Source organism: Corella eumyota, chromosome 3, assembly GCF_963082875.1.
Source record: "Corella eumyota chromosome 3, kaCorEumy4.1, whole genome shotgun sequence".
In the NCBI taxonomy this organism is placed as follows: Eukaryota; Metazoa; Chordata; class Ascidiacea; order Phlebobranchia; family Corellidae; genus Corella; species Corella eumyota.
Window position 1 is genome coordinate 5,018,918 of NC_137492.1, and position 13,176 is coordinate 5,032,093.

Below are 13,176 nucleotides of genomic sequence, written 5' to 3' on the forward strand. Positions count from 1 at the left end.
TGCAGTCTGCAGTATGGTTCAGGTTTGTTATGGCATGGTAAAAAGATTCATATTTAAAAAATATACAGGCTTGAAAGAATCAAATGTAAATTAAATGGATTGCATGTGTGAGTGTATTTCTAATGGGTGAGAATTAAAGTTATGGTTTACCAAATGCGATTATTTCTTCCATTGGCAGATTGTGACAAATTGAGTTAAAAAAGTGAAAATTTATTTAAATAAAGGTTTATTTGCAGAAGATAGGCATTTTTAAGTTTTAATATATTTAACTTTGGTAAAACGATTTAATATGACTGCAGCAAATATGCAAGTACCAATGTTAGTGCTGACATCACCAAAGGAAAAAACCCAAGATTATATTTTTCCACATCAAGTAAAATTAAAATTAATATTATTTTTTTAACAATATTACTTATGATTGCATGTTACAACTTTTTATGGTAGCAGTAGCAATAATTTATTACCTATACTTAGGTATAAGGTTTTTTAATTTTTGTGTTTTTCTATTATTTGAAATATGTTTTTGATTATTTTTATTTTGTTTTTTAGCTGCCAGGTAGTGATATGAAACATGCACTATGGCATCAACTGCCTAAAAATAAATTAAAAGGCGATGAACTAAAGTGCCCAAGAATCAGAAAAGGTATTATAACTAAAATGTAATTATTTAATCACCTGCCAGCAGTTGGTATTGAACCTAAAATATCAAGAACTACAAAAATTTAATGTAGTACTTAATTTTTGGACCATACCAAAAACAATTGAAAAATTATAGTTTTTGATTTACAAATACAACTTTTGTGCAGGCCCAGAGCAATCATCTAGCAGTTCTTCTAGTAGTTCATCCAGTAGTGATAATGACATTGAAGCGGGAAGAAAAATAAAACTCAAACACGATTTTAAAAGCAAACATGAAAACTGGAAAGAAGCTACAGTAATTAAAACTTAATAAATTAACTAAACAACAAAAATGTTTTTGGATAAAATATTTATTTATTGATTTATGTTTTTTTAAAATATTAATTTATCCCTGATTTGGGAAGGTTGACTTCACGACTTAAACATAAACTAACACCAGTTATCCCAACCCAGTCCTGAGTTGCCATTGGGTATTTGAGATATTGTGGATTACAATTGCCTGATAATTAAACTTCTGATTAAGTATTGGCCCAGCAGAAGTTCTTGCAGTTTATAGCACCTTACTAGTTTTATAGCACCTTGAAGGGTGGTACCGCTTGAACACATCAAGGATTAAATTTAGAACCTCACGTAATAAAGCCAAGTGTCCTAACCACTAAACCACATTGCAAGGCTACTTTTAAATTTGATTTTTCTAACGAGTATTATCAAATGTATTTAGATTGTAAACTTTTCGTATCAAGATCTTGGTCATGCTTACCAAATGAAAAACTTTATTCGAGTGTTAAAGTTATTAAAGTCATGCGTTCAACTTAACTTAGTGGACAACTCACTTAAAGATCTGAGATCTGTAAATTTGCCAAGTTGCCACTTGCTTAACTTGTCCAAAAATCATTTTGAGACATTTAAGGTAAAATAAATGAATAGTGGCTTGAAAAAAAGTTATAACTATTGATTTACATTAAAGTAAGACTGTGATTCTAATTTGTTACTTTTTAAAATTGTTTTTAAAATTTTAGAATCTTCCAAAATCTAAGGAATTACTTCACTTAAACTTAAGTGAGAATAATATCTCAACACTTGATGGCAGTGAAGAGTTTAAAAACTTACAAAGTTTGGATTTGACTTTAAACCCGATCCAATTTCAGGAACATTACAGAAACAGGTAAACTAATGTTTTTTTTATCAAAATATGTTTGCCTCAAATGATTGTTTGGGTTACCGATTTATTTTTTGTTTAAATATTTATTGAATATTTTTAGAGTTTTTGCTCATTTTCCTAATTTAAAATATCTTGATGGAATACCATTCACTTTGGATGACAACCCAGAAAATTTTAACACCCCCAACAAATGTATAATTGCTTAAACAACTATTCTTTCAATTTTTACTGTATTTTAGGAATTATTTTTAAAAAAGAGATTTTTAAAAAAGTGAAAAAATATCAATGCTTTTATTAATCAAATTTTAAATCATTAATAAATATGTTACATTTTGGATAAAAACCTTACATTTTTGTGTTTTTTATTATTCTTAATATTTAGAAAAAAGTAAAATGTGCCATTAACAGTAATTATCTTAGTACTCCATGTAATTTTTTGCACTTTTTGTCATTTCGCAATAGAAATTGTACATTTTTTCTAAAGTCATAGTGTAAATAATTTTTTTTTATGTGTGTTACACTGTTTATTATTTCATTGTTCTAAATACTTTTATAGTGTATGCAGTAGCTATCATGTTTAATCACAACTTAAAAGCACAAATAGAAATAATGTTTTTACAATTTACATTACGTCAATCTATTACACTGTAACTAATTTAAGGTTTTTTGTTTTATATTTTTCATCATTAGATCAAAACTAGGGTTTATGTGTACTTAGTGTATGTTAAACATAGGTTACCAATTTTGGTTAATTTACATTGACCAATCTTCAAATCATTCTGCACAATGATGTCATTGATACCAAATCAGGGTCAATATACTATATGTCTACTCTGCGTTCTCAAAACTTGTAACATTGCTTATTTACACAAAAAAACATGAAAAAATGTCATAAACTACGATTTTGTTGTGGGGAGCTGCTTCATTTGGGCGTTGTCTTTACTTCGAGAAGTTGGAAAACAAAATTAACTGAGAAGAAATATGAAAGAAATTTTATTTTTAGTTATCATTTGTGTAACTTTCTGCCAAACTTTTTCATGTGAGGTGGATTCGAAATTGGGAAGAATTAGTGGTCAGGTAATTGTATTAAAATTTTAGTGTATGTATATCTGCTTAACAAAAAAAGTGTCTCTATTAATATAAAATGTTATTTATACACAACACTAACAATATTACTTTTACTATGACACATCTTTAAATAAAAATTTACTAAATCTTGCCCTGAAGTTGTAGTTGATTCCAATTATTATTAGTTAAAAATTAATGTTTTAAAATTTTATACTTTGCTTATTGTTTTGGGTTACCATTATAACTGTTGATTCTTGAATAAAACAAAACATACATATTACTTTTTTTAATTTATGCATTAGTTAAGCGACCATGATTCTGTGGATATATGTGAATATCTTGGCATACCTTTTGCCGAACCTCCAATTAATTCAAATCGATTCAAGCCTCCAGTTCCTATTCAAAACAAATGGAATGACACCTTCAATGCAACTGATTATGGAAATGTTTGCATGCAAAGTCTGGATTTGATAAATGACCTATTGGATTCATCGGAGTTTTCACTAGCAGAAAAGTGTAAGTTAGTTTTTCACATATTCTAAAATAATAATTTTGTTGTTAGCTATTTAAGCTGTTGCTTATATTTATTTATGTTATGTCAGTTGTTATACTCTTTTTAATGATATAAATACAATTAAAGGGGGTTTAAATATTTGTTATTGTTTTAATAAAAGTTGATAATCACTGAGTTGACAACTTCTTAAATATTTCAAATGTTTTTTAAAAATTTTAGTAGAACATCTTGAGTCCTATTCAATGTCAGAAGACTGTCTTTTTCTTAACATTTATAGCCCAAATAACACAGATGTGCTTCTACCTGTAATGGTTTACATTCATGGTGGTGATTTTGTAACAGGCACAGGTTAGAAAACTTATAATTATATGTGGTATTAGTAAAAAATGTCTTGAATTTTGTCCAAGTTAACCTGTTCTATTTTTTTTAAATTGGCTTCTTTTGTTATTGGTAATTTATAAAAAAAGTCATATTATGTCACTTTATAAATTCAACTATTTTAAAATCTGTAACTATCTAAAACAAATTTAATTGTGAAAGTTTTTAAGTATTCTCCTTAATATATTTTTGCAGGATCTATTTATAAAGGAACAAAATTATCTGGCGATCATGAAGTTATAGTTGTTAACTTTAACTATAGGTTAGGTGCATTTGGGTTTTTATATGATGGTGACACTTTTGAAGGTAATTTTGGTATCTTGGACCAGAAACTTGCTATTCAGTGGGTATCGGAAAATATACAGGTAAATTAAAAATATTACTTGTATTAAAACTTATTGTAATACTTTTTTGTAATCGTTATTTTAAACGAACATAGGTAACTTGAAATTGTTGTCGTCCAAAAGTATATTTGGGCTATTAAATTTACTTGGTTTATTTACTTTTTTTAGGCTTTTGGAGGTGACCCACAACATATTACCATCTTTGGAGAAGGTGCAGGGGGTTCATCTGTTCATCTTCACACTTTAACCCAAGACCCATTGTTTATGAATGCCATTGTTCAGAATGCAAGCTACAATGATGCCTTATGGTCACAAAACAAGTCAATAGCCAACTATAATTGTAAAAAAGAACATTTTTTTTGTTTTATCTGATTATTGTTTAATTTTTATAAAGGTCTAACATTAAATTACTTTTGATTTAAAAACTATACATGTTAAGTTATAAATTGTTATTTTTTTCTAGTGTTTGTGGAAAGTTTGAATAAAACAGGCTCAGATTCGGTTATGGGAAGTAATTCAACTGAGTTGACGCTAGCATCTCTAGATGTGGTACTGAGTTTTTTGTTCCATATAAAAATTAAAGTTATATTTTGTGTTAACTCATTATTAGAATGAAAAATATATTATATTTATTCGATTCATTTTTAAAGATAAAAATAAAAAAATATTTTTTAAAATATCTTGATACTAAAAATTTATATTAATATATTGTTTAATTGGTTTCTATGTAGGAATATTGGAGTCCAGTTATGAGTCATAACACTGTTACAACAGATCCAAGCACTGCTATGTTAGACATGGTAAACAAAGGTAAGGTTAAATATCTTGCCATTTAAAAATATTTCTTTTAGAGAATTACAAAATAGAAAAGCAAAATAAACATATACATATGCACAATTGTTTTTTAAGAATTTAAATTTTTTTAAATGTGAATTAAAAGCAAGGCATACAATATTTTTTCTGTATTTTTTACTGTTTCTACCCTGTACCTGTTTTTTTTGTAATGTTTGATTTTATTAATTACTAATTTAAAACTATAGTATAATTTCCCTTTTTCAGGTATCAATATCATGTCTGGTTCAAATCGACAAAACACAGTTTATTATGATAATCTTTTACTTGATGAATCAAATTGGTTAAAAAATTTGACAAAAGATATTCTTCTGACTGCTTTTCCTGAACTGTATGATAGCCTCGATGATAAAATAATTGACAAAATGTCGCAGGTATTTTAATTTTAATATTTTTTTCAGTAGAGAAAAAATACTTTTTAGGTTTGTTAATGGACGAAGTCACTTTTGGCAATGGACACTTTTTTTTACACAAAAAATTGAAAAATATAATTTTTATATGAGTACAATATATTATTTTACAATTTTTAGGTTTACTTGAAATTTTATGAAAGTTATGAAACTGACGAGTTTTCAATGACTAGACCGGAAATAACAGACTTTATTGAGACTTTAACCAAGGATCAAGTTTACACAACATGGGCTGAAGAGGTGTCTAATTTTAATTTGAAATTTTTTTTATGTTTTTTTACACAATTAAATAATTTTTTCAATTTTAAAAATGAATGTGTAATTTTGCAGATATCCTATGCTAACAGCAAGTTGTCGAACGGAAATGTTTATCAATATGAGATGGAACAAGTAAATGAGATGACGTTTATTTTCGGTTATGGAGAAGAAAATGATTTAACAGAAGAAATGCCAGTCTATTGGTCAAATTTTGCAAAATCTGGGTGACTTTATATTCTTCATGATAAACATTTATTTTTTTAAATTTTTTTAATTTTAATTAAACTTTTTTAAGTATTTAAAATAAAATTACTTTAAATTTTTTTAATTATGGAATTAATTAATATTGTATACTTATTTGTAATTTTAATATATATTTTAAAAATTGCTATTTTACCCTATACTGAATTCTGAAACATTTTTTATGGAGTTTGTTTAATTAAAAAGTGTAAAAAACAAAATATTTTTATTTTTAAACATTAAGTTTATTTTGTTTAAATTTAATTTTGCAAAACTTTAAAATACCAATAGCAGCCAAAATTTTAAATTTTTTGATGTTGATTTTCAAGAAATCCAAACTATCCTGTTAATGTATCAACATATTGGGAATTGTACAACTCCTCTGCTGTAAACAATGAGAAATGCAGACTGAAAACTACTTTTGATATCGATGAAATCGGAACAACCAGAAATGAATTGTTACCAAGAAATTTGATATTTTGGGACGAGTACTATTTAACTCTTGGTTAGTTTCTTTTATTGAGTTTAGTAGTTGTTTATATTTTTTTTAAATGTATAAATTATGCTAAAATTTGTGTTTTACATTATGGATTTAAATCACTTTATTAACTTCTTATTAGGTTTGTTTTCATTTTAAGATAAATGAATTTAAAAATAAATAAGTATTTTATTAATTTTCCAATTTCAGGATTTAGTTGCCACCTTGATGAAAATGATAAAATAGGTAATGGAGAGCCACCTAGTGAGGAAGTTCCTGTTGAACAATGTGAACCTACTGTAGCTGAGTTGTTTGGTAATATTTTTTAAATACATTTCTTTATTTTCTGCAAAATTTTATTTCATGATAAAGAATTTTATAGTGAAGTAGTTTATTTACTAAGAGACCTATTTAAAAATTTCTGATGATTGTGTATTGTTATAAATTAAATCTAATTTAATATTCTTTGTTTATAAACTGTTTAGGTTTAACAATGTCCAATGAAACTGCTGGGATTCTGATGTTTGTTTTCATTGCCTTGACCAGTTTTTTTGTCCTAATGGTGCTTATATGCTTGGGCTGTCTTTGCCACATGAAGTACAAATATCATTTTTTTTTTATTTCTTAAATTTATTTTTATGAAATTTTTTTTTTTTTTTTTTTTTTAGGCGGAAACTGAAAAAAGCTTGTAAGAAAAGAGTTGAAAATATTCGAGGTTTTGATAATCCTTCTACATCTGAATGCAAACTTTAATTGCTCGGCTTTTAAAGTCAATCATACATCTTATTTATATATTCATTAAAATCAAGTTAATTATATACGAATTTTAATTCTAACTAATTAATGTCATTTAAAGATTGGCCAATTATATTAGCCTTTCCTTACGTAATTATTGTGGTCGAGCTACTTATAAATAAACATATAATATTAATTTATTGCTAGTGACTTAATTATTGTTTAATTCGGCTTTGGTCACTTATGATACTTATATATAAATTATTAGTAGAGGGGTAAACTCAAATTAACTTTCTAATTGTTAAGCATGCGCATTAAATGTATCATACCACAATAAAAATTGCACACAAAGACTTGGATTTTTCTTAAATAAACATTTTATATAGTTTGTTAAATATGTTTTTTTTGAGTTGGTTGGTTGTGCATTATGCCTGTGCGTATTCCAGAGCAATAACAAAGTTGATTTTGAATTGTAATTGCTATAGAAGTACTTTCGGGCACAATACTGGTAATATACACTTCTACAGAGACAATTAAAAAAATTTAATCTTAAATAAAAACCCCTAGATTCCTTTTTGTAGCTTGTTTTATCAGACCCAGTTTAAGATAAACGTAACTAGCCTAACCCACTTTCCAGCATCGCTGTTACAAACAATCGCCCCTAATTTTTGAAAACACATCAACCTTTGTTTTTATCTTTGTTTATCTTTTGTTTGTCTTTTTTAAATCACATGCAGATACCATCGTTTTTGTGCATGTTTTTGCACATAAAATGCTAAAAGTAGGTAACAAGTAATAACTTTATCAAAATTCAGCTATTTTTTTGCTTGGTTGAAAGCAATATGGTAAATAGACGCCAATACGAGTACCTTAAAACATGTGATTTTAGGGCCACCGTTCCGCGTTTTATACTGCTAGAAGCAGGTGCATAATTCTGCATTTGTTTTATGCAGATGTATTCAAAATATCGATATCCAGCTGATATTCATTAATCTTGCTGGTAATAGTGCTTTGAATATGTTATTTTCGCAGGTGTACTAATCCAAGCTAAGACGACAGTTTTTAACAAAATATCACTGGTTTATATTTGACATACAATTGAAGCTTTGTTCACTAATAATTAGTAAGGGTTTGTAAAAATTAAAAGGGAAATTGGGTTGGGTTACGTCACAAATTTTAAGGATTGATCAGACAACATCAATCGATATGGTTTTTTGTTTATTATAAAATATTCTTTAGTTTCGTTTGTATTTTGTTTAATTTTTTTATAATTAAGTTAGCAATGATATGTAGCGTATGTTATTCGAATCGTAAAAATTCATTTTATTTGAATCCTGCACATAAAACATATTAAAATTAAAAGCTTTTTAATGTGTTTGACAAAGCTACATTCATTTCGAAACTGTAACTAATTCGTTTTTTTTTTTTGAAAAGAAAACAAGCAATCCGTGCCAAGCACTTTTGTATTTTATTCAAACAAACCTTTAAAAAGTCATTATAATTTAAATGGATACGCAACAGCAACAACAATATCCACATAAAATTACTTGTTAAAAAAGGTTGTAAATTTACTATGTATTTATTTACAAAGGGCTTTGTTAATATTTACTCATAAATGATAAAAACCAATGTCTACAAAGGATGCCGAAAACGAAATAAGCTATTTTATTTTTACTGACGCACCAATAAAGCATAAAACACTAAAGTTGCGAGAAAAAATTATTGAAACGCTTATAAAAAATAAATGTAAAATCCGTTTTATCTTTCAAAATTCAAACGTGTTAAAATTCGTGTTGGTTCTAGTTATACGATGTTAGTACAAACTTTTATTTTCGGTTTGGCATAATCTTCATTGCTTAATAAAGTTTAAAACATTTAAAAGATACAACAATTGTATGATAAAATCAAAGGTGTATAATTTACATTATGTTACAGTGTGTTTTGCAGAGTAAATTTATTAATATATTTTTAGAAATTTTCACACAAAAATCACTTAATTTGGAGATATCTAATTTTCTTCAACATTAATTATATTGTGAAAATATGGCACAAAATATGGACACAGTAATAATAGACCATGCTTTTCCCTGCAATCCACTTCCAATAACCCCATTTCCAGTAGTAAGAGTTACCGAACTTAATTTTACCCAAAATACATCATGATGGGCAGCTACTGTTGCACTAAAAAAGATTATTGTTTGATTAGTAATTCGGTAATAGCAGGCTAAACTAAGATTTGTTGCTTTTACGTTTATAGATTACTTAAAATTTGCTTTAGTAAAAATAAATATGCAATTATAAATGCCAAATATACGATATGACAAGATTTTTAGCAAAGAATATTCAAAAAAAATGTTTAAAGAAAATTTCATAGCCTACTAAAACGTAATGTTTCCGTAATTTTCGCTGGGCGTCCATGTATATACGGAACTAGCAGTTTTGGTTGAAATATTGCTGTGCGTCATAGAGTCGTCGTTACTTGAACAAGTTACAATTTTTGTGAATAATGGCGCACCTTCCCAAAAGCCTACTGGTGAATTGCTGTCAGCATTTCCTTGCCTGGCTTGAAGCAGAATACCGTTGTAACCCTTTGTTTTTATTGTTTGACTCGAGTATTCCCCAGTTACCCAGACTATAAAAAATTAGAAAAATGTTAAACACGTTTAAAAATTTTGTATTTAAAAAAAATTTATAAGATAATAATTTCTATAGTTAATTACCTCGCACAGGGTTATCTACAGTGTAGTTTTTCACATCAGTCATAATGACATAGGGACTCTTCTCAGTTTGACCCAAAATAGGTTTTTTAGGATCGCCACCTACAAGGTGGCCTGGCGTCATATTATCGCAAGCCGTAGAGGGTGCTCCGTCCGAATGCCCATTAACGGTTATACCAAAAACCAAACTCGTAATGCAGAATGCTATTAGTAAGATATTCATTTTTGCTACTAATAACTAATTTTAAGTAAAAAAATTGTCGTAATAAATTAAATCGTAATATCTGAACCGGTTATTGTTTATTTTCGAATCGAAATAAATGTTTATAATCTAATTATCTTTAAGCTAATATTAAAAATTTTTATATTCAACAAACGAATCGCTGTTTTCTTGAAAAAAACAGGTTTATGCGCTTTTTGTAGAGCACAGTTTTAAAACCTTGCAATAACCCATTAACGCCACGCCTTTTGTTGGATACAATGCCTAAAAACAGGTTAAAGCTATTATAGGCATGACTAGCAGAACAGATTTAATGCCATATGGCTTTGTTAACATTTTACGAGCTACCAAGTTATTAGTTAATAATTTATTAATTGAAAATTTTCGATCCCTAATACCTCTTTTTGGCTTGTTTATTAAATTCGCTGTAGCGTTTACATAATTTTTTAACTATTTTATTTTATGTTCTTTATAACAAAATTAAATGTACACATTAACATGAAATAGAAAACACAGTAAAAGGTTGATAATTAAAAAATGAAAGAAAAGTAATTAAAAAAATTTTTTTTTAAATAATAAATTAATACATACATAATTAAAATATTTAAAAAAAATTTGAAAGACTTTAATATAAAATATCTTAAATTTATTAAATTTGTTTTAATATAGCACAAAGCGACAGAGTAATAATAAACCAAGTATTTCCTTGTAGACCGTTGTTTACAGCGCCAGAATCCGGACCAATAATAGTTTCCGAATTCAATTTAACCCAGAATACACCGTGATTTGCTGCCACTGTTGCACTAAATTATATATACACCAGTAACATTATTTTAAACGCTGTTAAAACAATAAAAAATGGGACCACTTTTACGTTACGATTTTCAGAAAAAAAACCCGTACTTTACGATCCTAGAAAATTCTCTCTCCTATATTGCGGTTCTACCTAATTTTCTTTTATACTTCACGGTCCTAAGTTTTTCTGAGAATCGTAAAGTATAAGTGATCCAAGAGAATTTACCAAACTCTATATTGATAATGAAGTTAAATAAATGAAAACAATAACGTTAGAGTAATAGCTTACTAGAACGTCACGTTCCCATGTTCACCGGATGGGGTCCATGTATATACCGTACTTGCATTCTTAGTATCAGGACTACTGTGTGTCACAGAATCGCCATTACTGGTACATGTTAAAAATTTTGAGTAGGAGGGCGCATTTGTCCACGATCCTACCGGTAAGTCAGTGTCTGCATTTCCTTGCCTTGCTTGTAGCAGTAAACCATTGTAACCATTAATAGTAGATGTTTGGTCTGTATATGTGCCTGTTATCCAAACTGAAAAAAAGGTATTCAAAATTATATTTAAAATAAAGAAGATTAAATTAGTTAATTATGTTAGTGTTTAGATTTATAAGAAAATTAACCTTTTACACTTTTGTCCAAATGGTAGCTTTTAGTGTCAGTTATAATTGCATAAGGCGACTGAGCAGTTTGACTTAAAATTAGTGTATCAGGGTCGCCAGAAACATGGTGACCAGGCGTCATGTTGACACACGTATTGCTTGGTGCTCCACTAGAGTGTCCGCTTACAGTGTTAATAAGAAGTACAATAAAGCATGCTGACGGTATAAATTTCATATTTGCTGATGTTCCTAACGTTTTATTCCTTATTCTTTGTTTAAAATCTAAGTTTTAAAACGAGAATGCTGTAAAAACTACACATTTTTATTATAAACAACATAAAACACTTTGCTTTTATTCTTTTAGAACACATTACAATAACTATTATTGGGCTTTTGACCTTATTAAGGCTTTATTATTTCCGTTTTTAGTCCGCCTTTTTAACTTGTAAAACATTTACATTTAAACTCTACATTTAAAAAGTAAACTATTTGATAAAATGTATTTACGCAAAAACATAATAACCTTCAATTAACTTGCTTTTTCTACAAGAAAGTAAGCATGATAACGCAAAATTTAGGCATAATAACACAAGTTTGCCGTTGTGTTCCGCCTTTTTTTAGCCACGCAATTACCGCTTAAGTTGTTTTGTATTTCTTTTTTATATGGGTAGTTTTGATATGCAAACAAATCTTAATTTCACTTTGTGTGAACTAATTAATTAGGTTTGCTTTGCCTGATAAAATGTACTTTAACCGTGGCCTTACTTTGAATTACTAGCGGGTGCTCGGCATTCTATGTAGGTTAATTGCTGGACGTCATTGTGTTTTTAATATTTAACTTTCACCTGTGTATCCCCCGTTTGATTTTTAACTGTTATATTTTAACAAAATATCAAAACACTTATGTTTGAAATAGAAATAGGGTCTATTTAATTCAACCAAGCGCTACTTAAGGGTATATGAAATTAACTATTCTTTAACCCCGTGAAAATAAACATGCCACTCTTGCCTGCTTGTTGCTATGGCGACATAATAATCACTTCACAGTTCTCTTAAAATATTTCTACCGTAAAAGAAATGAGATAAAAAATCGTAAAAGAAACAAAAACAATATGTATGCATATCACGATTATGAAAGAATAAATAATAACCTGTCCTTAAATACTTTTTAAATATCAAAGTCGGGGTAAGGGGTTAATGTAAAAACAAGTTAACCTGTATTTATAACTACAAAAGGTATTTTTTAATTATTAAACAAAAAACTTTTATAAACAGCCATTGTGTTAACAAATTTAAACAGAGAAATGTATTTAGTTTTTTTATGTATATATTTTATCCTTGATGTGGAAAGTCGAATGCGCGACCTAAACATAGAGTAACAACTATTACCCCGACCCAGTCTCGAGTTGCCTGTGGCAGTTTGGGATATTATAGATTGTAATTGCCTGATTAGTATGCTGCTGATTACGTAGTGACTCAGCAGAAGTTTATACCGTTTATAGCGCCCTACTCTTGGGCGCTAGAGCATGGAAGCAGTAGGGATTGAACCCACGACCTCATGTGGTGTAGCAAGTGTTCTTACATACAACCACGCTGCCAGTATTTGCTTTTATTTTTATTGTAAATCGCTTTAGCTTCTTAGTTAAATAAAAACCGTTTTGTGTTATTATTTAAAATATTATAAAATATTTTGCTCAGAAATTAATTAAAAAAATTGTTGGTTTTGTTGTTTAAATTGTGGCGCCGTTTTGTGTGG

General features: G+C 28.1%; 4 protein-coding genes across 6 annotated transcripts; 2 read left to right on the top strand and 2 right to left on the bottom strand.

Moving 5' to 3' along the window:
• Positions 1-234: 234 nt before the first annotated feature.
• Positions 235-2,242, top strand: LOC145745259 (uncharacterized). The gene is made up of 6 exons (XM_082563275.1): positions 235-373; positions 550-643; positions 807-934; positions 1,361-1,549; positions 1,659-1,804; positions 1,902-2,242. The coding sequence occupies exons 1-6, from the start codon at positions 290-292 to the stop codon at positions 2,005-2,007; spliced, it is 747 nt and encodes a 248-aa protein (XP_082419401.1). The 5' UTR covers positions 235-289; the 3' UTR covers positions 2,008-2,242.
• Positions 2,243-2,421: 179 nt separating this feature from the next.
• On the top strand, positions 2,422-7,401 carry LOC145745258 (para-nitrobenzyl esterase-like). Of its 2 annotated transcripts, XM_082563272.1 has the most exons (14): positions 2,422-2,878; positions 3,172-3,385; positions 3,603-3,731; positions 3,957-4,126; positions 4,274-4,445; positions 4,569-4,654; positions 4,837-4,915; positions 5,165-5,331; positions 5,488-5,607; positions 5,698-5,849; positions 6,195-6,370; positions 6,554-6,658; positions 6,829-6,940; positions 7,012-7,401. In XM_082563272.1, exons 1-14 carry the CDS (start codon positions 2,783-2,785, stop codon positions 7,094-7,096), a joined length of 1,863 nt encoding a protein of 620 aa, XP_082419398.1. In that variant the 5' UTR covers positions 2,422-2,782; the 3' UTR covers positions 7,097-7,401. The 2 variants fall into 2 exon arrangements, with proteins under 2 accessions (XP_082419398.1, XP_082419400.1); XM_082563274.1 differs by lacking the exon at positions 2,422-2,878 and having other exon boundaries at positions 3,310-3,385; positions 3,606-3,731.
• Positions 7,402-9,102: 1,701 nt separating this feature from the next.
• LOC145745191 (putative defense protein 3) lies at positions 9,103-9,919 on the bottom strand. Its single transcript, XM_082563198.1, has 3 exons — positions 9,799-9,919; positions 9,464-9,710; positions 9,103-9,259 (listed from the first exon to the last, which is right to left on the bottom strand). The coding sequence occupies exons 1-3, from the start codon at positions 9,917-9,919 to the stop codon at positions 9,103-9,105; spliced, it is 525 nt and encodes a 174-aa protein (XP_082419324.1).
• Positions 9,920-10,604: 685 nt separating this feature from the next.
• Positions 10,605-11,739, bottom strand: LOC145745858 (putative defense protein Hdd11). Of its 2 annotated transcripts, XM_082564032.1 has the most exons (3): positions 11,442-11,739; positions 11,100-11,352; positions 10,605-10,818 (listed from the first exon to the last, which is right to left on the bottom strand). In XM_082564032.1, exons 1-3 carry the CDS (start codon positions 11,653-11,655, stop codon positions 10,665-10,667), a joined length of 621 nt encoding a protein of 206 aa, XP_082420158.1. In that variant the 5' UTR covers positions 11,656-11,739; the 3' UTR covers positions 10,605-10,664. The 2 variants fall into 2 exon arrangements, with proteins under 2 accessions (XP_082420158.1, XP_082420159.1); XM_082564033.1 differs by lacking the exon at positions 10,605-10,818 and having other exon boundaries at positions 11,099-11,352.
• Between the last annotated feature and the right edge of the window lie 1,437 nt (positions 11,740-13,176).

Excerpts from the sequence above, each read along its gene's own strand:
- LOC145745259 (XM_082563275.1), top strand. The coding sequence starts at position 290 with ATGACTGCAGCAAATATGCAAGTACCAATGTTAGTGCTGACATCACCA. Across the intron at positions 374-549 it reads ATTATATTTTTCCACATCAA|CTGCCAGGTAGTGATATGAA; the intron begins GTAAAATTAAAA and ends TTTGTTTTTTAG. Across the intron at positions 935-1,360 it reads AAAACTGGAAAGAAGCTACA|ATTGTAAACTTTTCGTATCA; the intron begins GTAATTAAAACT and ends AAATGTATTTAG.
- LOC145745258 (XM_082563272.1), top strand. The coding sequence starts at position 2,783 with ATGAAAGAAATTTTATTTTTAGTTATCATTTGTGTAACTTTCTGCCAA. Across the intron at positions 3,386-3,602 it reads GTTTTCACTAGCAGAAAAGT|TAGAACATCTTGAGTCCTAT; the intron begins GTAAGTTAGTTT and ends TAAAAATTTTAG. Across the intron at positions 6,371-6,553 it reads CGAGTACTATTTAACTCTTG|GATTTAGTTGCCACCTTGAT; the intron begins GTTAGTTTCTTT and ends TTCCAATTTCAG.
- LOC145745191 (XM_082563198.1), bottom strand. The coding sequence starts at position 9,919 with ATGACGCCAGGCCACCTTGTAGGTGGCGATCCTAAAAAACCTATTTTG. Across the intron at positions 9,711-9,798 it reads TGTAGATAACCCTGTGCGAG|TCTGGGTAACTGGGGAATAC; the intron begins GTAATTAACTAT and ends AATTTTTTATAG. Across the intron at positions 9,260-9,463 it reads GAAAATTACGGAAACATTAC|TGCAACAGTAGCTGCCCATC; the intron begins GTTTTAGTAGGC and ends AATCTTTTTTAG.
- LOC145745858 (XM_082564032.1), bottom strand. The coding sequence starts at position 11,655 with ATGAAATTTATACCGTCAGCATGCTTTATTGTACTTCTTATTAACACT. Across the intron at positions 11,353-11,441 it reads TTTGGACAAAAGTGTAAAAG|TTTGGATAACAGGCACATAT; the intron begins GTTAATTTTCTT and ends CCTTTTTTTCAG. Across the intron at positions 10,819-11,099 it reads CATGGGAACGTGACGTTCTA|TGCAACAGTGGCAGCAAATC; the intron begins GTAAGCTATTAC and ends TATATAATTTAG.